At 48.8% G+C, this 22281-nt stretch overlaps 1 protein-coding gene and 1 pseudogene across 2 annotated transcripts in view; both read left to right on the forward strand.

The window, feature by feature from the left end:
• The window catches only part of LOC119452946 (nucleoprotein TPR-like), a 134634-nt gene extending 124206 nt beyond the window's left edge, over positions 1-10428 (forward strand). For both annotated transcript variants that reach the window (XM_037714907.2, XM_037714909.2), the window contains exons 49-50: positions 223-330; positions 7398-10428. In XM_037714907.2, coding sequence (XP_037570835.1) covers positions 223-330; positions 7398-7978 — 689 coding nt within the window. In that variant the 3' untranslated portion in view covers positions 7979-10428. The remainder of the gene's footprint in view (positions 1-222; positions 331-7397) is intronic.
• Positions 3844-4545, forward strand: LOC125945545 (uncharacterized; annotated as a pseudogene).
• Positions 10429-22281: the final 11853 nt, after the last annotated feature.

The following is a 22281-nucleotide window of genomic DNA, read 5'->3' on the forward strand; positions in this document are numbered from 1 at the left end:
CCGTACTGGAATGAGTTTGTTTACTCTGATACAATAAGCTATAAAAACATTAGCAGTACAAGCTTCCTCTCAGTGTTATCTGTCATTGCATCGTGGACCCATTGGTGGCTACAGGTGTGCAGTTGTGATTGTCAGTTTTTGCTGCAGCATAATTTTGACATTGTGTCAGGATGGTGTTTCTCTTTTGAGTGAGCACGTGTGGCCTTCCTCGGTCTCTCTCAGTAACCCCAGAGGAAAGAGAAGAGCTGCTGTTATCAGAAGGGGAAGCACCCGACACTGGAGCAGACGCTGGGTCTGAGGCGCAGGCTTCAGAGGAGCCAGCACCCTCAGGTGAGTTTCTGTCGCTGAGTTGACGTTTGTCAAACATTTAGTATTCTTCTACACAATAAGCTAACAGTAATATATTACTCGTGTTGCATCAACATGGCAGCCAATATTTGCATTGTTTTTCAAGGGTTTATGATTAGGGCTCCATGATTTTAGACTTTATATTCTGGCAGAAATTCGGAGTTAATCGGAGTTTATTTCTCGTAAATCCCCAATTCTCCGAAATTCGGAGTTAAATTTTGCATTATTCTCAATAATCCAAAACCTGAGATGAAATGATATCTCAACACGAAAACATCAGAACACACAAAGAATATTTTTGTTGTCTGGAAGGTTTCAACGCACAAACACATATACACACAAGCACAAATACTTGAATACAAAACACCTACGTTTATGCATATTACAACCATAAAGTTTGTTTGTTGTAATAGATGCAATCATACTTTATGAGGTTGCTGTCACTGATGGAAGCACGCTCCTTTCGATGGATGATTCTCAGCTTTGAAAATGCCCTTTCAACGTTTGCGATAGAAGACTCAGCGCGCAGCGAGAAAGCGCTGGCGACTGGACAGTGTGAAGTCTCCAAAGCGACAGGGGTTCAATAACGTTACTGATTAATTAGCTCTGATAGTTCGCAAGATCACTCATGAGTTGACTCATGTCGTCAGTTTCAAGAAACTAACTTAAAAATCGGCACATAGGCTTCGAACGCGCGGGGTAACTCATGCTTCACATTTAGATTCACAATTTGAACACTATACCAAAAAGATGGTGTACTGGAGTGCATCGAAAAGGTTCCTCTCAACTGTCTGTCTCCACTTTTCAACGACAGTAGTGTAGTATCAATAAAGGTCTCCGACAGTCGTTGAGCGGTCATACGTCTCTTGATCCGTGCGCGGCAAGCCCTTTGTTAAATGTACGATGGGTGGGGTCTACGAGATATGTTGACGTGAGGTAAAGTTTATATCGGCCAAACCGGCCGATGTATCAATGATTGCTTAGAACATGCCCTTTCGATATGGAACGGAACAGGGTCATATTGGCCGTTAAAATCAGAGTTTATTGGATAAATCCGAATTGTCAAAAATTTTACCAGCGAGTGTTTATCGGATTTTTTCAGATTTATCCGAAAACACGGAGCCCTATTTATGATCTACTTGGTACTTTGCTGGAGGATGTTTTCAGACTGAGTACTGGGGTGTTTGTAAAACCTTTGATGCTGCAACATTCTTGGGATTAAAATGGCTCTGTGGCATGTTGGAAATATGGTCAATGAACCCCCCCAGTCATTAGCTAATGCTATAGTGAACTTATTGGTGATATATACTTGCCTTTATGTCGCATGAAACCTGCAATATCATTACCAGTATGGAGGGAAACCATTGCATGGTAGAATGTCTTAGCGTAGTGCTCTAAGCAGTAAACTACAGCCATGCGTATGCTTTGCTGCCTGTTCAGGTGTCTAGCTTGCAAAAGGTTCACTCAGAAAGCCGTGGTGATTGCCTCGCGTACATCGTGGAAACTGTCGATGTCACTGCTCTTTTTCTCGTTTGTTACTCTCACTTGCAGACATACACCACATCCTGTACACCCACATTTGTGTATTCCATCTTGGGCATAATAAGTTGGTTTTTATTGCGATAGCAATTATATGGACACTCGGCGTCGTTGTCGCCGTCGCCGTCGCCGTGAGGTTCCGTATGACGTCATTTGGAGAAGAAATCGTCGCCGCGCGCCGAACGCTGTATGTGCGAGTGAAAGGGCGCGAGGGGCGCGTCTTTCACGGGGAGTGAACGCACGGCGGAGAACAAACGCGCGTTCTGCGCCTGTGCTCGCTTAAGGGCTGCAGAAGTAGGCGTCTCTGTTCTCCTTCACAATCACCATGTATGTAGAGCAAACGCGCCTTCTTCCGACGAGCGAGAGGCCGTGGGGGAGGGGCAGGGAAGGGAGGCGACGTTTAGCTGCGGCACGCAGTGCCTATTTATATCAGAGGCTCCGGCAACAGTCACCAACGCCGCACGCATTTTCAGCGAACGCGGGCAAAACGCCGATGGCGTCGACAACAGTTCTGCGTGTTGCCGATGCTGCTGCATGTCCAAGTTTATACAGCTGATAAAGCTAATATCATTACTCCGTATAGCTCTCTACAAGTTTGCTATCGCAATTGATGCTTCGCCTTTCAGGTGAAACTGCGACAACTTTTTTTGTAAAGCTTAGTTGCATGGTGATTAAGCCTGCCACATTCTGTAGCGAGAAAGTCTGAAATGAAATTTATTATGGCATCGAAACATCCGTTGCAGCTGTTTTCTTGTTTCTTACGCTCTCGCTTCCTCGCAGACATGCACTACGTCCCATACATGCACATTTGCACATGCACAGTCGAACCTGGATATATCGAATTCGAAGGGGATCACGAAATTGTTTGATACTACATTGATAATTTGGAATATAGAGTGTGCCTATCGAAGTTTCTCTGAAAATTGAGCATGTCTCAGACAGTCTCCCGGAGGAGAATGTGAAAAGCAGGAATTTACCGTTCTTGTGACCAAAGCCACTCAATGAAAAGATTGAGTACGATTCATTTCTTGAGTGGTATGTGTATCAGACCTAGAGGCCCTTTTGCATTCTTGAAGCAGCATGGCATTCCTCTTTCCCGACAACAAAAGGACACAGGTAGCATGCTTCGTTGCACAGTGGTTAGTTTTTTAGCTAGTGGTATACTTCACCCCTTTGTGTGACTGTGATGCAGTGAAGACTACTAAAGCGAATTGGACATTATGGAGCGGAAAAAAGACCTTTGATTCATGAGCCATCGGTATACTAAGGCAGGCATCTTGCTCATTTTTTCTCCATGGCATGTACTGCCTTTCATATTCAATGCCTGTGCATGAAAAAAACACAGTGAAATAAGTCAAATTTCTTTTTGTGCTAATTCTTTTTTTTTTTTTTTTAATCTGACGGAATCTGGCCACTGCAAAGGAAGCAATTCTTACAGTCGACAGTTTTGTGAAATTACAGGTGCCATGATTGGCCCTATTACGGGTGCAAATGAAGCCCGAACTTGACTCGAGCCCAAAGCTCCTAGGCCCCAGCCAAAGCCAGAGCCTGCTTCAAAACTTACTCACCCGGCTTGAGCTCGGCCCATGGGCGGGGATTTGCAGTTGACCTTATTGTGCCGATATTTAGGGCGTGGTCCTCTGCTAAATGTGCGAGCGATCCAAAGTAAAACTGCAAATCGTCGAATGCCGCTATCACCTACCTTGCCGTCAAAATGGTTGGCTTGTTTTAAACAGGCCGCATCTGCTACTGTGTTACAAAAGCAACATACAAGTTGAGTGATGCCCCAGGACTGAACACTCGCTGATATTGGCCCGCTAGCATGCTACAGTCGAGTCCTACTACAACGAAATTCACGGGACACGCGAAAAATTTCGTTGTGGCGGAGCTTCGTTGACGCGAAATTGGTATGTATATACAAGGTCTGTTAGAAAAGTATCCGACCCTTTTTTTTTTTTTTCGATCACCTGATGGATGTGAAACAAGCGCGCTTGCATCAGCCGACCTTGAACCTATGTGCGCATGCGCAAATTTTTTCCCGCCTGCCAATAGCGTCATTTGCTGGGACGCAGCGTTTGAGTGAGGTAGTGCGCAATGCTCTCGTCGGTTTTTTTATTGCAAGGAAAATGACAGAGCGACTGGAGCAGCGCTACTGCATCAAATTTTGCCAGAAACTGGGCGACAGCCAAGTGGAAACCATTCGGAAGATTCAGACGGCTTTCGGTGACAATGCTATGAGCAGCACACAGATTAAGGAGTTGTACAACTGGTTTAAAGACAGCCGCACATTGGTGGAGAGCGGGCCACGCTCCGGTCACCCATCAACATGCCAAAATGACCCGGTCATTGCCGAAGTGAGCGCTGTGGTGATGCGGGACTGTCATGTGACTATCTGAGAAATTGCGGAAGATGTGGGCATCAGCACTTTTTCTGCACATTCCATTATGACCGAAGATTTTGCCATGAAGAGAGTTGCGGCAAAATTCATGCCGAAGCTGCTCACAGTGGAGCAAAAGCAACTTTGTGTTGAAGTCTCACAGGACATGCTGGATTCCACAAACAGTGACCCCGACTTCATGAACACCATAATCACTGGTGACGAGTCTTGGGTGTACGGGTACGACCCGGAAACCAAATCCCAGTCGTCACAGTAGAAGCATTCCACATCACCAAGATCAAAGAAGGCCCGCCAAGTGCGCAGCAACGTAAAAGTGATGCTGACTGCTTTCTTTGACTCCCGCGGTGTGTTACACCATGAGTACGCACCGCAGGGTCAAACAATCACCAAAGAGTACTACAAGGATGTCCTCCGGCGCTTACGTGATGCTGTGTGGCGCAAGAGACCAGTGTTGTGGTCAACAGGAAATTGGCGCATCCATCACGACAATGCTCCTGCACATTCCTCGCACTTGATTCAGACTTCTTGGGCGAAAAACCAGACTCCTGTAGTTCAACAGGCTCCTTACTCTCCTGATATGGCCCCCTGCGACTCCTGGCTGATTCCCAAAATCAAGAGGCCATTGAAAGGAGCGCGATTTCAGACAAGAGAGGACATTATGGTTGCAACGACAGCTGAGCTAAACTCCATTCCGAAAGAGGCCGTCTCGGAATGCTTCCAACAATGGCAGCACCGCTAGGAGAAGTGTGTGGAGTCGTAAGGAGACTACTTTGAGGGTGATTAGGTTTCCAACGTTCCAGTTATGCCAGTTTTCTTCGGCCAAAGGTCGGATACTTTTCTAACAGTTCTCGTACGTACACCAAACGGCAAAGCCGGGAACGAAACCGAAACCATCGTCCGGGAAATCTTCGCGATGACGTGGGGGCAAACGGTGAGACGTACCAAAGGCAGTCAATAAAGTGTGAACTTCTAGAGAAAATGCGTTTCACACCGCTGTTACAGCATTTTTCGTGCATTGCAGCAGACGCCTAACCCAACGCACGTGCCTGGCCGATCGCGAAACACTCTTTTTGCGGCACATGCATCGTCGCAATGAAGCTGCATCACTGCTTATTTTCACTGCATATTTATGACAAAGTCAGCAAGCTTGGCAAGCTTGCATTTACCGGAAGTTTTATTTCCAGAAGTCGGTCAGCCTGGATTTCTTATGCTTCACGGAAAGCAAAGGCGTTACGCTGGTCTCACAGTCCGTTAAAAGAGCCATCGCAATGCCATTGTCGTGGGTTCTGATAACTTTTCTGATGAGGTGAAAAGGATCCATTACTTTCAAAGCAGTCGCCGGAGTCGGTGTGTCTAGTGGATTGTCATTTTCCCCAGACGACGATACGTTAGCATCTTGTTGACAACAGCGGCCGTTCGGACGCTACCTTGAAAGCAATTTGACGGGCTCAAAGTGAGCGCCCGCGCAGGCCTCATCTTCAAAGCGACATGCGATGGGGGCAAAGTGCAACTAGTGCTGCTAGAGTTGCGTGCGCTGTGCATTTGACGTTTAGTTCGCGGGGAAGCGAGAGACGGCACGGAGGTCAATTCGTCGCTGCTATTGCCGCGCCTTCTCACTCCGGCATGTTAACACCTAGTTTCCGCGGTCATCGAGCGAGATGTGTTCATGTTTACCTGTGCGTGCGTGTCACCGTGCTCGGTAATTTAGTTAGCGAATGTTAACAAGTTGTTACGGCCAATAAAACTACCATCCTTTGTTCGTATAGCTGTCTAGTACTAATCTGCTATCGAAATCGATGCTTCGCCTTTCGAGCGAAACTGTGAGATTTTTTCCTTCCGCTTTCTGCCTCGGCGACCATATGTGCCTTCTCCTCGAGAGGGAGAAGTTTACACTTCTTCGTTGGTGTAGCCATTTCGACCGGACACAGACCACAGAAAACGGCACCGATTGCGGTGATCCCCTGCAGTCTCGCGCAGACACGTGATGACCACGCGTGGCTATGAATTGCAGTGGCTTAAATCGGTACTTTGAATTTGATTTCATTCGTGAAAACCTCGTTCAAGCGGACATACGATCGTCACAGCTTTGAAAGGGCCTTCTAATTTGACTACTCGGCAGTTCCAATTTCAATTCAGTCCCAGTTTCATTCTCGAAAAGTTCGTTGAAGTGGAAATACCGAATAAAACGCCTTCATTATGAAGGGACTTTTTTTGTATTACTTTCTATGGGCAGCTGACGGGGGATCAGAAAGTCTTCTTTGTGGCGAAAATTTCATTGTAGTGGCATTCGTTGTAGGGGGATTCGACTTAGTGCTAGCACAGAGTGCAGCTCCACGGCATCTGCGGAGGGCTATAGCAGCACCGCTACATGGTATTCGTAGTGAAGCAGCAATGTAGCCGTTGCGGGCACCTGAATTCCTTCGCTGTATCGGCAAATTCGTTGTAGTGGTCTTCATTGTAGAGGCATTCACAATACCCATGAAAAAAAAGGAATTCAGCCGGGACACAGGTAATCGTTTGTTAAACAAGTGACTTTTTTGTAGAGGCATTCGTTGTAAAGGTGTTCAACTGTATCCCTGACGACACAAGAATAATCTCAATCTCGATTGGAGAAGCGCGTTTGCAGGGGCGTAGTGTTCAGTATACTTAATGTGACGGTGAATGGGCGTTCTATATACACATAGTAGAGTGCTATACTTTTGCATTTGTTTTGCAAGGGGATGTTGGAACTGTTTGATATAATTATTTTACATACCTGGGTTCGACTGTGTTCCATCTTGGGCATAGGTTGGCTTTTCCGCAAATCTTAGTTGCATAGTGTTCATTGCATTTTATAGTCTGAAAGAGAGAAATGAAGATATGTTGCATGATATACATGAGAAAAATAGTTTTTTTAATTATTAATGTTTAAAAAACTTCCATTGCCTGCAGTGCTGTTTCCATCGTTTTCATGCCTGCCTTGTCTTGAACACTGCTGTAAATCTTCCAGTTATCCAAATTTGGCACAAACAGAAAGTTTGCTGACTTGATCGTTTGTTATTTTTATTGCACCCGCATCACCCCGAGTGCATTATCTTCCCGCAAAACGATGATCATTGGGCATCATACGCAGGTGGAGAAGCTTCTGTGGCAACGTCATCTGGAGGGCCATCGCAACAGCAACAGCAGTCGACGCAGCAGCAGGCGCCGCCGCAGCGCCGGCGCATTGTGTGGGAGGAGCCCGAGCCGGCCTCGAGCTCAGTGGCAGCAACCCCGCCGCCCCCTGTGGCGGCGGCGCAAGTCGCAGTGGGCGGAGCTCCAACATCGCCGAGCGCTGCCCACTTCCCGTCACCTCCGCCGGCGCACGCGACGGCTCCTACTGCTGCGGCCGGTGCTACCAGCGGGCCAGCCGTGACGTCACCGCAACAACAGCAGCAGCAACAGCATAGGAGCCTTAACGCGGTTCGCGGTCTGCGCAGCCGTCGGGTGCGCCTACGGGGCTCGTTGCCACAGGGCCGAGGGGCGAGCCCCCAGGGTCGAGGTGCGGGTCTCCAGGCACGAGGTGCTGGCCCCCAGGGTCGAGGGGTAGGCCCCCAGGGTCGTGGAGCGGGCCCCCAGGGAAGAGGCCACCCAATGCGAGGGGCAGCGGGACTCATGTGGAGCCCAAACTGGCGAGGAGGTGGCCCTCGGAACCGTGGTCCGCACCCGTTCTGAGCTTTGTGGGTGCATTTCAAGGCGGGGCCAAGTAGTCGCCGAGCAGGGATGGAGGGGTAAGGTGTGGATTCTTGATGCGGTAGGGAGACATGTCAGGGAACTAAGTGCACAGCAATTGCTGACAGTACAGAGGAGTGGCAATAGTTTCAAGCACAATGTTGCAACTCTTTCTGTGAGCTTAGCCCGCCGTCGTTTTCGTGTGTACTTGTATAGTTTTCATGTTGAAAAGCCTTTTTTCTCTTTTACTGAGGAACACTTGAGAGCGGTAAAATACTGATTGCAGAGGAGTGGCAGAAGTGTGGTTTGTGTGAAAGGAAGCTCGCATTGTTGTGATGGCATTATTTCACAAAAGTGCTGAATGATAGAACTGGTCTAAGTGACAATGAATGCATGTGCCCGAAGATCAAACTAAATGCAGGGCACCTATTGTTGGAAGGTCTGTGCAGTTAAGGGGTGCAAGTTAACACAATGGACCATATCACCAATTTTGCTCGTGGGCCTCACCTGGTACTTCAGCAGCAGTGCTGCAAGCCTTGAATGTTTTTGTGTTGGTGCCTTTGGTGCATGGCATGTTTGAGTACCTCCGAGTCACATGAATGTAGGTCCGTGCGCAAAATTGCTAGAGTGGTTAGTTGCGTGAACATACCCTTAAGGAAAGCAGTTGGTGGCACACAACAGAGCAATGTGAGGAAATTCACAACTGCTTTGAATGGCGGCAGTGTTTTTAATGCATGGTGGTGGCAGGATACAGGGACACACCAATTTAAACCTAGCAGGTGATCATTCCTGTAGCTACATAGGTTGCCATAAGTATTGTTTTTGTTGTGCACTTGCACCCGGATGCAAGTTTGAGAGTTTTGTAGACAGGGTAAGCTTTGGAAGTCTTGCTTAGCTTAATATCTAGCGAATACCAGGCATTCCTAAAGCACTAGAATCCAGCCATGTTTGACTAAGTAGCGGCTAAGCTGCCCGCTCACCCAGTTGTTGGCGTGCTCAACTGGCTCTCACATACACCTGTGCAATCAGTTGTCACAGCTGAATGCTTATAGTAAGGAGGTCTGCACTAAACCACCCAAACAGTTGATCCCCCCATTCTTAGATCTTCCTCAACATGAGGCACTTCCTTGACTTCTGTCTGTAGAGAATGTTGCCACCTCTTGATTTAGAAGCCGAAAAGTGCTTCAATAACCCTTCTTCATGTTGACGCTGTAAATATCTGGTAGCACAAATATACCTCAGGAATTGCTGGGCTGTAATTTTGTTACTATATGCTTTCAGTGTCTACTCCGAGGAAACGGCCTAGAGGAGTGTCTCAAGCAAATCCTCATGGTAATGACCACTAATTGGCATTATTGAAATGCAGAGGGTAGTTCAGTCGAGGAGGTGCCTTGAGTTGTATGTTTAATACAGAGAGGTGATCCACCCAAGCAACCTATTGCCTTCTCCATGCCTTGACACCCATTTGCTGTACAGCACAATTGTTTGTCTTTCCATTTATTCTGTTGCGCATTTTTGTGCTGTTTCATGCTCTTTCCAACACACCTGAGCACTGTGCTTCATACTACGTCATTCTCATGCTCCTCATTTGTCATGCCTTGTTTGTCCCAATACGCCAAAACTTTCTGAAACCTGCTATCACTAGCTTCTTTCGTAAAGCCAAGGAAGTGCTGAGGTGAAGAAAATGTGGCAGTGACCGTTACATCTTGTCTTCTTTTTGTCTCAATTCCAGTTTTGTTTTTCTTTTGGAACTGAAGATGGCAGAGTCTTTTTCCTTATGAAAGTAATACCACATTTCTGCATAGTTCATTCTTTTGAACACAGTTGCGCCTCAGGGCATAATATCACAAATTTGAGGCCTCTTCGTTGTGTAAATCTCATCTGTCATTACTTAGCACTCAATCTGTGCATATTTTAATTGGTTTGAAAAGTATGTATCTTCTGTTGCAGCAGCTATTAAAGATAGTTTTAAAGAGAGTCTAATTGTTTTAGTTGTTGCCTAAACCTGTGTTCATGTTTCATTTTGTGAGTGAAAGATTTTGCTTTAAAAGAGCAGGTGTTTTCTTGCTCAGGATGATAAGGCCTTGGAGCTGGCTGCTGCAATATTTCTTGCAAACTGTCAGCCACTAATAACTGGGTGCTTGGAATATGTTTCACTTTTTTTTTAATGTACAGCACAAAACACGAGTGTCCTGTTGACCAGGGTTGTGCTGGTCCTCACTTGAGATGTTTCATGTGATGTCACAACTACTGGAGCCAATTGATGGAACATGTGCAGTTTAATGTAACAGGAAATGTTGTCTGTTCCATGACTTTGTGGTCAAGTAGGTCTTGGTTTCAGAACTTGTGATGATGGCACAGTGCTCTCATTGCTTCCCAAGTGGTGTATGCCTGATTGTGTGTGCAGAGTGTTAAAAAAAGAAAAGATTAAAAACGAAAATGTCATCACTCTCCCTGCTGTCTATGTTCCGTCGTTTTTGCTAAAGCAGTGGTCTCATGCTTGCAGATGTACCATAAAATTCAGAGCAAGCACCCCTAGCCGTCCAAGTGTCCCCCCCCCCCCCTTCCACTTTCGAGTGATTTGAAATTGGTGCGAACTACCGAGCAAGCGCCCCTTCCCTCTCTTCACCCTGTTCACCGCTTCATGCATTTTCGCCGGACCGCTTGGCTACAATTTTTTTTACAGCTCTTTATGAAATTGCTTATTACATTACATAAAATGATGCAGTTTAGATAGAAAGGAATTTATTGTTCAGCCGCACTTCTGCTGAGGCCTAATAGTTCACCATAGCCAGGTATCTGCATAGTCCATTGCTTTTGTCAGTTGCCATTTTCGTCAAATGTGCGAAGTGTCACATGCTGGTGTGAATTTGGTGTATTTGGAATACTATATGCAACATAGCAGGCAAGAAGGATGTATTTGTTAACATTAAAAAAAAGATAGTTGAGGTTTACCAGGAGGAAGGTGCACGCGGCTGCGAGCTATTTCGCGATCGACCAGAAAAAGGTTCGTGAATGAGATAAATACTACGATCCTACAACAGCACGACTTTGGAAGAGGAAAGGGTCAACGTAAGCTCAGCAATGCACCGGTATTAAGCGAGGAGCTGGACGATGCTCTTTTTGAATTTTTGGAACGTGAAAGGAACATGGGTCGTGCCGTCAGCAACAGGATCTTGGTTGAAGAGGCAGTGAATATATAGATCAGCCTGAAGCTTGGAAACTTTGTAGCGTTCTCTCGGTACATGAAAAGGTGGAAAAGGTGCTTTGGTGTTGCAATGCGTCAAGCAACGAATGACGGCCAAAAGACCCCCGATTATCTCACCGAGGTTGCAAGAGCTTTCTGTTCTGCTATCAACTCTCTGCGACTTCACCACGACTTCACATCACACAACATTGCCAACATAGATTGCCCTGGTCCGAATTGACAATCCGGCTGGCAGAACAAACATTGCTGGTGAGAGAGAGAGAGAATAAACACCTTTATTATGTAAATGCAGCTTTGGAGAGGCGTCCTCATTCCAGAATGTCTTCAGTTCGGGCCGCGTCCTGGGCCCTCGCAATCAGCCGTTGCTGATATTCGAGGTTGGAGCTGGCCAAGGCTCTCTCTCAAAGCTCGTTGGTGTGGTAAGGGTTCGGAGGATTGAGTGGTGCCTCTCTGCAACCTCCTACTATGTGCCTGAGGGACCTGGGCTCTGTGCAGAAGCGGCATTGCGAAGAGAATTGTGTAGGGGCTATGAGATGATTTCTGGTTGGGTGGGGGAATGTATTCACCTGTAGAGCTCGGAGGAAGCGCTCCTGCTCTCTAGGTAGTGACTTGTGTGGGGGTGCATATGTTCTGCAGGTTAGCTTGTAGTGTTGTGATGTCTTGGTACGAGACTAGAGGGTGCATGCGCTTGAGTTCAGATTCCTTGGCGTCGTTTCGATGGGTCAAATCTCTAGCCACGTGGTTGGTGACCTCGTTGCCAGGAATGCCGTGATGAGCTGGCGCCCAGATGATCATGACTGATCTGGTTGGCGGCTTTTGATTTATGATCTTGAGCTTAGTGGCATGACTTCTGCTGCTAGCGAAGTTGCGGCACGCCTGTTGGGTGTCGGTCACTATGAGTTCAACCTCTGGGAGAGCGCGAGGGCTATGGACGCTTCCTCGGCTTGGAGGGGATTCTTTCGGGCGGACGAAATGCTGCTCCGATGTGCTTTGTTGACGATTACGGTGGCTGTTGTGGCTGGGCGTCTGGGGTAGGACCCCGCATCTGTGTAGGCTGTAGATGGTAAAATCTTGTATTGCATGTGTATGGCCCGGGCCTCCCTGCGCTGTGCGTGGTGCACTGGGTGCATGTTGCGAGGTAGAGGAGGTACGGTGATGTTGCTTTGGATGGCATGGGGTAAGCTCACAGTCTGAGGCAGCGGATGGCTGAGAGGGGCAGAGAGCTACAGGTGCAAGAGGATGGACCTCCCCGCTTCTGTAACCGCCACCCTTGTTCGCTGGTTGGATAAATGTGCCCCGATCAGCTCCTCTGCCGTGTTGTGCACTCCTAGTCGTAGTAGGCGTTCTGTGGTGAAGCAACAGTACGTATCACAAACATGGCTGTGCCCGGCAGCATGTGCGTCGGGTCACAAACTTCCAGCTTTTGTCATTTTTTTAAAGAGCCGAGTGGGAAGATACCAGCCAAGGCCTTAGTGAACCTTCGCATTCCAGGTAAATCTTGCACCGATTCAGTGTTCCGTTTATAGCACTTTTCGTTTACAACTGGCATTTTTTGTTTTGTTCTTTATCTATAGGAAACGTACACCTAACTGCGTCAAGAAATGGCTGAAGGACCTCGGAAATATTGCAGGAATGGGTGGCCAGGGTCTGGCGTGAAAGCAGTGATGACATGCAGCAGCAGCTCATACTGCATCAGGCACCACTCCATAAGACTCCAGCAGCGAAGGCCGCGTTACAGGAATGCGACACGGATGTCATGTATGGGCCTGCCGGCTGCACAAGCCTGCTGCAACCAGCCGATGTTTACTGGAACTGCTCATTCAAGGCTAGACTTTGCTGACTGTGGAAAGCATTCATCAGGAAGGACGAAAGGACACCAAAGGGCAACCTCTGAAAGCTATTCCGGCAAGATGTCCTGTGTTTTGTCTCCGAGGCATGGGCGGTCGTTTCCGAAGAAACTATCGCTTATTCATTTAATGGGTGTGGCGTCTCCAATGCACTTGACGGGTCGGCAGATGGTGCGCTTTCTGCTGGTGGGGCTGTACGCCCAGAACATTGCGGGCCCCACCAGGCCGGTGTATGGTCGTTTGACGGATTTGAAAGCGTTGAGTAAAAACAGTAAATGCGTATTCAGTAAAGCTCTTTTTGTTGTATATTGAATTTCGGTTTGAGTTTGGATGTTAACGTAGACGCCAATACTTCCGATTTTGGCGCCTACAACGCGCCAAGCGCAAGCCAAACGCGGTTGTCTATAGCGAGCCGCAGCGCCAGTGGACTCGTCGCGGCACCACGCGGCGGCCGCGGTATCTACGCTACGTAGCACCGCAGCTACATGCCACTTCAGTGCGCACGCGCAGTGGTTGCTTTTTGCACGACAGGGCATAAGTGCGTTCTCGCGTTCGTACGCTCCAATCTGACCGTGCTACGTGGTGTGGACTGGTTTTGTCCATCAGCTTGACTGAGGGAGTAGGCACATCCATCCAACTTGCGCGTTTTGAAGCGCCAGCAATAAGTATGCCGAGGCGTCCGGAGTGAGCGCGCGCTGGCAAGCGTGCGTGTGGTCTGGCCTTATGTTTCGCGGGTTCGAGGCTAGTTGAGCGTTCGAAAATAGTCTAAATGAGCGAGACTCGACGGCTAGGACACCGATAAGGAGGGTTGCCCAAGTTCCTGCACGGCCGGCTGCGGCCGAGCGTGAGTCGGCTTCTTCCGAAAGTACGTAATTATCGAAATTCAAAAGCAGATTTTCGCTTACTTCAGCCTGTTTATTAAACTTCGTAAGTAAACATACACAGTAGCAGTAGGAAGACGTGCACTGATCCAAACACCTTTCTTGATTGACGTCAGCTGTTGGCCAATAGCAGACGCGTATGGGAATCCGCTTTATTATAAATTGTCCAGAAAAGAATGAGGAGCGGGCTTCTGTTGAAAAGAGCGTTTGAAAGGCGATGTCGCGCTCCGCTTGCGAGCTCCACGCGCCACGCACGACTGCAAAACTTGGCAACTTGGCAGAGATGTTCACAGCAGCGCATGTTATTCGCGGACTGTTTCTTCACCAACCCCGAGGGGTGGTTCAGAGACTTTTTAAGTTAAACAGCCCTGGAAACATCAGCCAACATTGACAGCTCAATAGATCTGTATTGCAGGGGTTTGCTCACTACATTATTATTGTCGACACAGTCGCCCGCATTCCGACGCTCTTCAAGCCACATTTTGCTCGGATCTGCATATTTCTGAGCACCTCCTCGCTTTTCTTGCGCAACAAAACCGCAGTCCTCAAAGAAAAAACTTGCGAAGAAACTTGATCATATCATGGCATTTAGGCAGTTCGATGATGCCGCAAAACTTCTCAGCTTTGCGATATCCTCAAATTCAGCTGGTGGGAGTGAACTTGTGCTTTATCCGGTGCAGCCAGACATCACTGCGTTTGCTGTCGCTCTTTCCGCTCGGTATCGCGAAAAGCGGTTTCCCAGCTAGGCTACCGGCGGTTGCTACACCCAAAAGCTAAGCACCCGGGTATTTCCTTTTGTTTTGTTTTAAGTATACGAAAGTTACATAAGGCCTAAATTACATAAAATGCAAAATCCGACCTCGTCCATGGCTCACGCGCGGATTGTACGAGCGATGCCTTTGCGTGTCTGCTCCGGCGCGGCGTGGGCCATCTATGGCAGGAAGAGATCACGTGACTGCAACTGACCAATCGGCGGTGCGGCGGCGAAGAGAAAAGGGCTGCGGTACTTCCAGGTTCCAGTGACTAGCTGCAGTCACCGACCAAAAGCATCTAGGTGGTGTCGCACGGACACCGCGTGCGTTCGGCGTGAACGCGGGGAAACGCGGACGGCGTCGGCAGCAGCTCTGCGCGTTGCCTCGTTGGTGCTGCTACAATTTATTTCGCTCTCATTTTCTCTTTCTCTCTCGAGCATAGCGCGCGCCGCGTGCATGCTCTCCTTCCCTCTCCTTAACGTCCCATGTCAAGGCAACATGTGCATGGCACGGATAGGCGAAGCACATGCCGCTCCGCGAGATGGTTGCTAGGCAACGCGCGGGAACGTCATCGCCAGGCGCAGTTTTTTGTTCGCACTACACGGCCTAACCAAGAGCTTAAACAGCTCCACTGTTAAAAGTCGCAGTTTCGGTCGAAAGGCGAAGCATCGATGGCGATAGCAAATTAGTGGATAAGGTATACGAATTAAGGATAGTAGTATTATCGGCCGTATAACTTGTGTAAACATGGACACACAAACTAAATTACCAACCATGGTGCCACGCGCGCACAAGCAAGCATGAACGCATCTCACTCGATGACCGCGGAAACTCACTGTGAAAACGCTAGTCAGTCAGCGCAGCAGCAGCAGCGAGCGATTAAGCTTCGTGCCGGCGTTCGTGCTGGGAATGATGCGGCCATAATACAACAGCTAAAAGACGCTTACATAGGTACAGGCCCCACACCAACATACATAGATTATCCGCATGTGAAACCTTCGGAATTAGACAAAGACATCACACAACATGAAGTTAGAGCGGCACTGCATCTAATAGTACGCAACGCCGCCCCGGGAGCAGACGGAATACAGTACCGGCTTTTAAAAAACCGCGACGACAGATCGATAAAAGAACTTAGATTATTTTCAGTACCACTGGCTAGAGGGCACGCTGCCGCAAGAATGGCGCGGCACGCCGATATTACAATGATGCCAAAACCAGGCAAGCAGCCCCCTCTAAACCAACTGAGACCCATCTCGCTCACATCATGCATAGGAAAGTTATTTGAAAACGTCGCCCTGGCTAGGCTTCAGCCGTACCTAGAAGAGCAAGCCTTATTGCCGCTCACAATGTTCGGTTTTCGGTCGGGGCTATCCACTCAAGACGTACTACTGCAAATTAAGGAAGAGATAATTGACCATATCAGCACCCAACAAAGCAAAGCCATCGTTGCGTTAGACCTGAAAGGCGCGTTTAATAACGTAGCTCACGACCTCATACTCACCAATCTAGCGGCAACCAAAAGCGGCCGACGACTATACAGTTACGTCCGGGCGTTTCTTAAAGATCATCTGCGACTATAGGTATAGAAAATATACGTTCGGACTCCATCCCTATTGCAGGAAAAGGCACGCCACAAGGGTCAGTGCTTTCCCCCGTGCTATTTAACATAGATATGAACAGACTACCTGCATTACTAGATGCCATTAGGCATGCGCTTTATGCAGATATATCACCATCTGGGCCACCAGTGGCTCAGATGGTGAAATACAGGACGCACTACAAGCAGCAGCGGATGTCGCCCAGAAATATGCACGAGCAGGGGGACTTAGGCGCGCAGCTCAAAAGTCAGAACTGCTTATAGTAAAAAAAAAAAAAAAAACTCTAAAAGAAACGTCACCTACCGCCTGACATCACGGTGACTATCGAGGGTGAACCTGTAAATAAGGTTAACAAATTACGCTTACTAGGACTCCACGTTCAAGCCAGTGCGAAAGCGACATATACCCTGACGCTACTGAAGAAACAGATTAAGCAGGTAGTGCACATGATCCGGCGGGTCACGAACCGCCACCATGGCCTAAAAGAGTCCGACGTCATGTGCATCATACACGCTTTAATCGTCAGCCGCATTACCTATCACGCACCTTACCACAAACTTACCCAAAAACAAACAAGCCAGCTAGACACCCTCATACGAACAGCGGTGAAAACGGCGACAGGCCTTCCTATCTACACCTCGACAGCCAGACTATTACAGCTTGGTTTGCATAACACAATGGCCGAATTAATCGAAGCCCAGAACGTCAGTCAGATCGAACGACTGAAACGTACATCGACAGGAAGGCACGTACTCGGACAATTACGTTATCCAACATCAGAGTTTGCCCCACGAGAGCCCCTGCCAATCGCACCAAACATCAAAGAAAGCATTACAGTGGTCCCCATACCTCGGAATATGCACCCCGAACACCATAAAGGCAGGCGCGCTGCACGTGCAATGGCATTGCACCGAGCATACGGCAACGACCTCGACACCTTCTATACAGACGCCGCGTGCTACCCCGACATTACAGCCAAAGTGGTAGTAGTGGCCGACTGGAGGGGCGAAGCAGTATTATCAGCCACAATACGCACTGACAACTGCACGGAAGCGGAAGAATGTGCCATAGCCTTCGCCATCAGCGCTCAACACCCAGATAAGATCATATATATTACAGATTCCCAGCAAGCATGTCGAAACCACGCACAAGGACGGATTTCACCGATCGCTCATAAAATGCTACGCAAGAAGCAAAATATTCCACTAGTTCACCTAGTCTGGACACCTGGGCATGCGTCTCTCCCTGGCAATGAGCGCGTTCATGCGACAGCCCGAGGCCTAACCCTCCAGGCACCGGTGGAAGGCCAGTCCAACCCAGACAAGGTGGAAACGATACCGCTTACATACACGCATATACTACAACACCAGAGACTCCCGTATTTCCTCCACCACACGTGAAGCTAAACCGTGCAGATGCGGCCGCTTGGCGCCAGCTCCAAACTAATACGTTCCCCAGCCTTGCTCTCCGCCAGTACCCCGACAAATGTCCTTTCTGTGGTGGACACCCAAGCCTCTACCATTCTACGTGGGAATGCTCCAAACCACTCGGCCTACCTACATATAGAATACCCAACGCCTCCCCATCCCAGTGGGAAGCCGCTCTTTCCAGCACAGCCTTCGACGACCAGCGATACCTGATCGACCGGGCCAGCCGGATAGCAGCAGCAAATGGGCCCTGGACTGAGGGTTCCACCCTCTGGGACTTCGTTACAAAACACCAAATAACGTTTTCTACTACTACTACTGCCGGCGTTCGTATCAACACAATCTTATCACCGAAAACACAGGGAGTGCATGCGGACTCGATCCGCCCCCGCCGCTGAAGCCATTCTGTGCAAAAGCTTCTACGTCGATCCCATCACTTGGATGTGTATTTTCAGTAGATTAGTTATCAATAGGCACCATTTTCAAAATCAGTAGACTCTCAGGTAGATAACAAGGGTTTATCAACGATTTGCCACTGTGCGACCCGCGTCGGCCATGTGTACGCTCGCACTGTCTTTCCTTTGTCATCTTTCCAAGCGCTTGCGTGCCTAGTTTCCTACCGCTCTCCCGGCGTAGCGGTCCCGTCGCGCGTGTCTTCTTTCCTCCACGCGAATGTATGCCGCCGATCAAAATAAAAGTGTGTGTGCGTGTGTATTCGGGATGACCGCCGTCGCCGCTCAAGAGAAATAAAATTTGCTCATACCTTTTATCTAAATTCTGTGTCGCCTCTACGTCGTGTGCTAAACTGCTACGCTGGTAATCCACCTTGATCGCAGTGGAATGGCGCGTGATTTTTTCACTTCTTGAATTTGCTTTGAATTGGGCTGCCACGCACGCATGAGTGGGTGATGATTGTTATTTGGTTTTCTCACGGATACAGGCAATGTGCAGGGGGTGTTCACATGATCTCGCACGCTTGCTCGCACTGACATTTCGCAACCGTCCTATTCAGGCGCAAAAGCTAATTTCACATTGAGAAGGCAAACATATGGACGGACGGTGCACTTGCGACTAATTCATTATAAGAAAGCACGCTGAATTTAATACCCGCGGTGCACATGCGCGCATAGGCAATTTTCGCGCACATGCGCGCACAGTACGCAATCTTTGGAGCAGACAACTGGCCAATAAGACCTCATATGCTACCGCAAGGCCCCATGGTTCGAGATGAATCAGCAGAACCGAGAAACTCAATTTTTTCTAACAACAATATAAAGCTAGCAAACCAATAACACCAACAAAATCACAAGAGAATCGTGTTTTTATTACAGCGAAAACTCTACTATATGCCATGTCTCGCAAGGTCATTCATTGCATCGCAATGATCTTGAGCCGCCCGAGCGCAAGTGTGCCAGGTGTGACGTTACGCCACGTGATCCGCTGCGGAGAGGCGTCGCAGCTGCGCTCGCTCGGAGCCTCGCTGCTGCGGTACCACGCTTGGTCGCTCAGTCTCGCCATGGATGGCGCACCGGCTGGGCTGCCTGCGTGTGCACTTCAGCGCAAGCGACAGGCTCAATCCAATCATCTAGTAGATACAGCTAGACAGCAGACTGCGAAATCTCAAGCAAAGACCGTTTTCGTCACCATAGAAACACAAAGAGACACCATCAGATTTGCAATAAAGCCGAATTTTAATTAAACACGTGTGCAAAGTCTTTGCCAAGCCAAACAGACCTTTCGCTCGTGATAACTAGGTTTACAAGAGATAAACCTCTCTTTATTATTAAACTGCAGAGTTAATTATGTATGGGGGTGAGGTTTACGAACTTCATATTTTTAATAAAGGAAAGGAAAAATGTCGCAGTTTCACCCGAAAGGCGAAACATCAATTGCGATAGCAAATTAGTAGAGAGCTATACGGGGTAAAGATAGTAGTTTTATCAGCTGTATAAACTTGGACAAGCAGCAGCACCAGCACCGCGCAGAACTGTTGTCGACGCCTTCGGCGTTTTGCCCGCGTTCGCACCGAACGCGCGCGGCGTTGGTGACTGTTGTCGGTGCCTCTAAGGGCGGCTCGGAGGTTTTCGTCGAGATCAGAAAGGAACATTCGTCGAGTTGCCATCGCACTTGCCATCGCTCACGGCAACAAGCTAGGACGGTCGTTTCACGTTCCCACGGACTGCCAGGCCGCCTGCCGCAACTACCTGAAAGAACGCGTTTGTCAACCTGCGCTCAATATCCTCCTAAGGGAACATGACGCTGGGGAACAGCGGCACATTTGAACACCTCCGATCAGGCATAGGATCATATGCACACTGTTGTATCGTGCATGATACTGAAAGGAGACATTACAGACATTACTCAGTCCCTGACTACAGTGCCCTGACTGTTTATTCCATCCTCATCTTCCTCTTCAGGCCGGCTCCAAGCACGCGCCATCTAATGGCACTGCAGTCGGCAGCGATGCCTTATACAACATATCCCCTCTTGGAAAAAAAAAAAAAAAAAAACACGATGAAAAAAAAAAAGAAAAGAAAAAATCACAGCATATCCACGGGGTGAATGATGATGAGTGGGCGAAGCTCCGGAGGGAATCATCGGATCTCCCGCTTAAGGGGACGCTAGCACAAACGCGTTAGAAACGTGCAGTACTCTCTAGTAAGGGGGAGCGGCCACAGCGTCTTACGGAGCCATTTACACATGCCGGAACGTGCACCGCGTTTGCCGACGCCATCACATGACTGCTGAGAGAGTATACCCCCCGTATTCATAAACGCTCCTCGACTTGAACTTGACATTTCTACAAGCGGGAAGGCCTCACGGCCTCCCACCCCACCCCGGGCCTGACCGGCTTGGCACAACACCCCTGCAGACTCTGCAGCACACCAAGGCCTTCCATCTCGGCCTGATACGTGCCGCCTATGCCTGCCGGTTTTGCTTCGCCCAGCCATGGCGACTCCACTCTATCCCTTCTTTCGCTCCCACTTACCCCTCCCCGTTGGCGCTGAGCCGTGCTCCCTCAAGGGCTGCAGAAGATAGCGCCAACCTTTCCCTTTCCCTCAAGAACCACTTATCTATCTTGAACTTGACTTGCCACCGCTTTGGGCAGCGCGTTCGAAACGCGTTGAAGGTAAGGCGGAGAGGCCACAGCGTCTTACACCAGCTTCTTACACGGGCCGTAACGCGCTAGCACAAACGCGTTAGAAACGCGCTAGAAACGCGGCCTTTCGTTAATGTTGGGTATTTATTGCCATCGTGGTGCGTGTGTCTATGTCCGCTTCGTGGCGTAGTGGGCTAACGCCGCGCGCTCGGAAGCGAGGGGTCCCTGGTTCGATTCCGCGCTACGGACACAACTTCGGAATTTTTTTTCTCATTTTTCTCAGACTGGTTACACACTACTGGTTACACACTACTAATACGACGACGGGGACGGAACGGGTGCCGCTATAAGGAGCTTCGCCCCTAAAAGAAAACGGTTGTTTGTCCATTATTGCCTAACGTAGTCCTGCAGCTTCTTCGGCGTCTTCTTGTTACGGGCGCTTCTCCTCACGCGTGCTTCGCATCCCGGCAGATTAAATGAAGCTTGTTGCGTGCGTTCTGCAGCAGGTGGTTCATGGTTAAAGGGTTCATTCTCATAGTTAACGGCGCTTGACGTGCCAGGTTGTGAGGGGTGATTTACAGCTGCAGTAGCGGAATAATCGGATGCCGGGGACCAGTTCATGACAGCAGAGGTACCGAACTTCATTTTGCTGATAGCTTCGCGGTGAACGGCCGCTAACTTGGAAGCATTCCAGACACGCCCATCTTCCAAGAGGTAAGAGGCGGGTCCACGCTTCTCAATAATTTTCTTGGGCGCAGAAAACTGTGGAGATAGCTTCCCATGAACTGCAGGTAATTTAACCCGCACGTAGTCACCAACGACGAAGTTGGGTTCCTTGGCACCGCGCTTTTCATCGGTGTAACAGCTTCGACTTGATTTGCTTGTTCTTGATGCGCTCTCGCAACTCCTGCAGTGCCTTTGAAGGGTCCGTGCTGAAACATTTGTCAGGCAATCCCACAATGTCGAGTCTGGTTCGAGGTTGTCGTCCATGAAGAAGAACAGCGGGTGCAACACCAGTAGTCGCATGAGGCGTACAGCGATATGTTTGCAGGTAATCAAGCATCGCTGTTCTCATATCACGGAGTTCTAACAGGGCCAATTGAATATATGGCTTTAATACCCTGTTAAATCTTTCAACCAAACCATTGGCTTGCGGGTAATACACAGAAGAGTTGTAATGCGTGATTCCGCGCTCTGTGAGAAATTCTTCCAAATTCACTGAAGAAAATTGTGGTCCATGATCGGATACGATACCGCGTGGATATCCTTGTCTTGCGAAAAGTTCAAGTAGAAATTTCTTCATTGTATACGTTGTCGCATCTCGTACGAAAGCCACCTCTGGCCACTTGCTGTAATAGTCAATAACTGTAATGGCAAAACGGCAGTCGGCTGAAGCTTGCGTGAAAGGTCCCACAATGTCGATAGCGACTTTTTCCCAGGCTTTCTCGGGAAGAGTGACGGGCTGCATTGGAGCTGCAGATGTACGCGCG

This window comes from Dermacentor silvarum, chromosome 5 (genome assembly GCF_013339745.2).
Source record: "Dermacentor silvarum isolate Dsil-2018 chromosome 5, BIME_Dsil_1.4, whole genome shotgun sequence".
In the NCBI taxonomy this organism is placed as follows: domain Eukaryota; kingdom Metazoa; phylum Arthropoda; class Arachnida; order Ixodida; family Ixodidae; genus Dermacentor; species Dermacentor silvarum.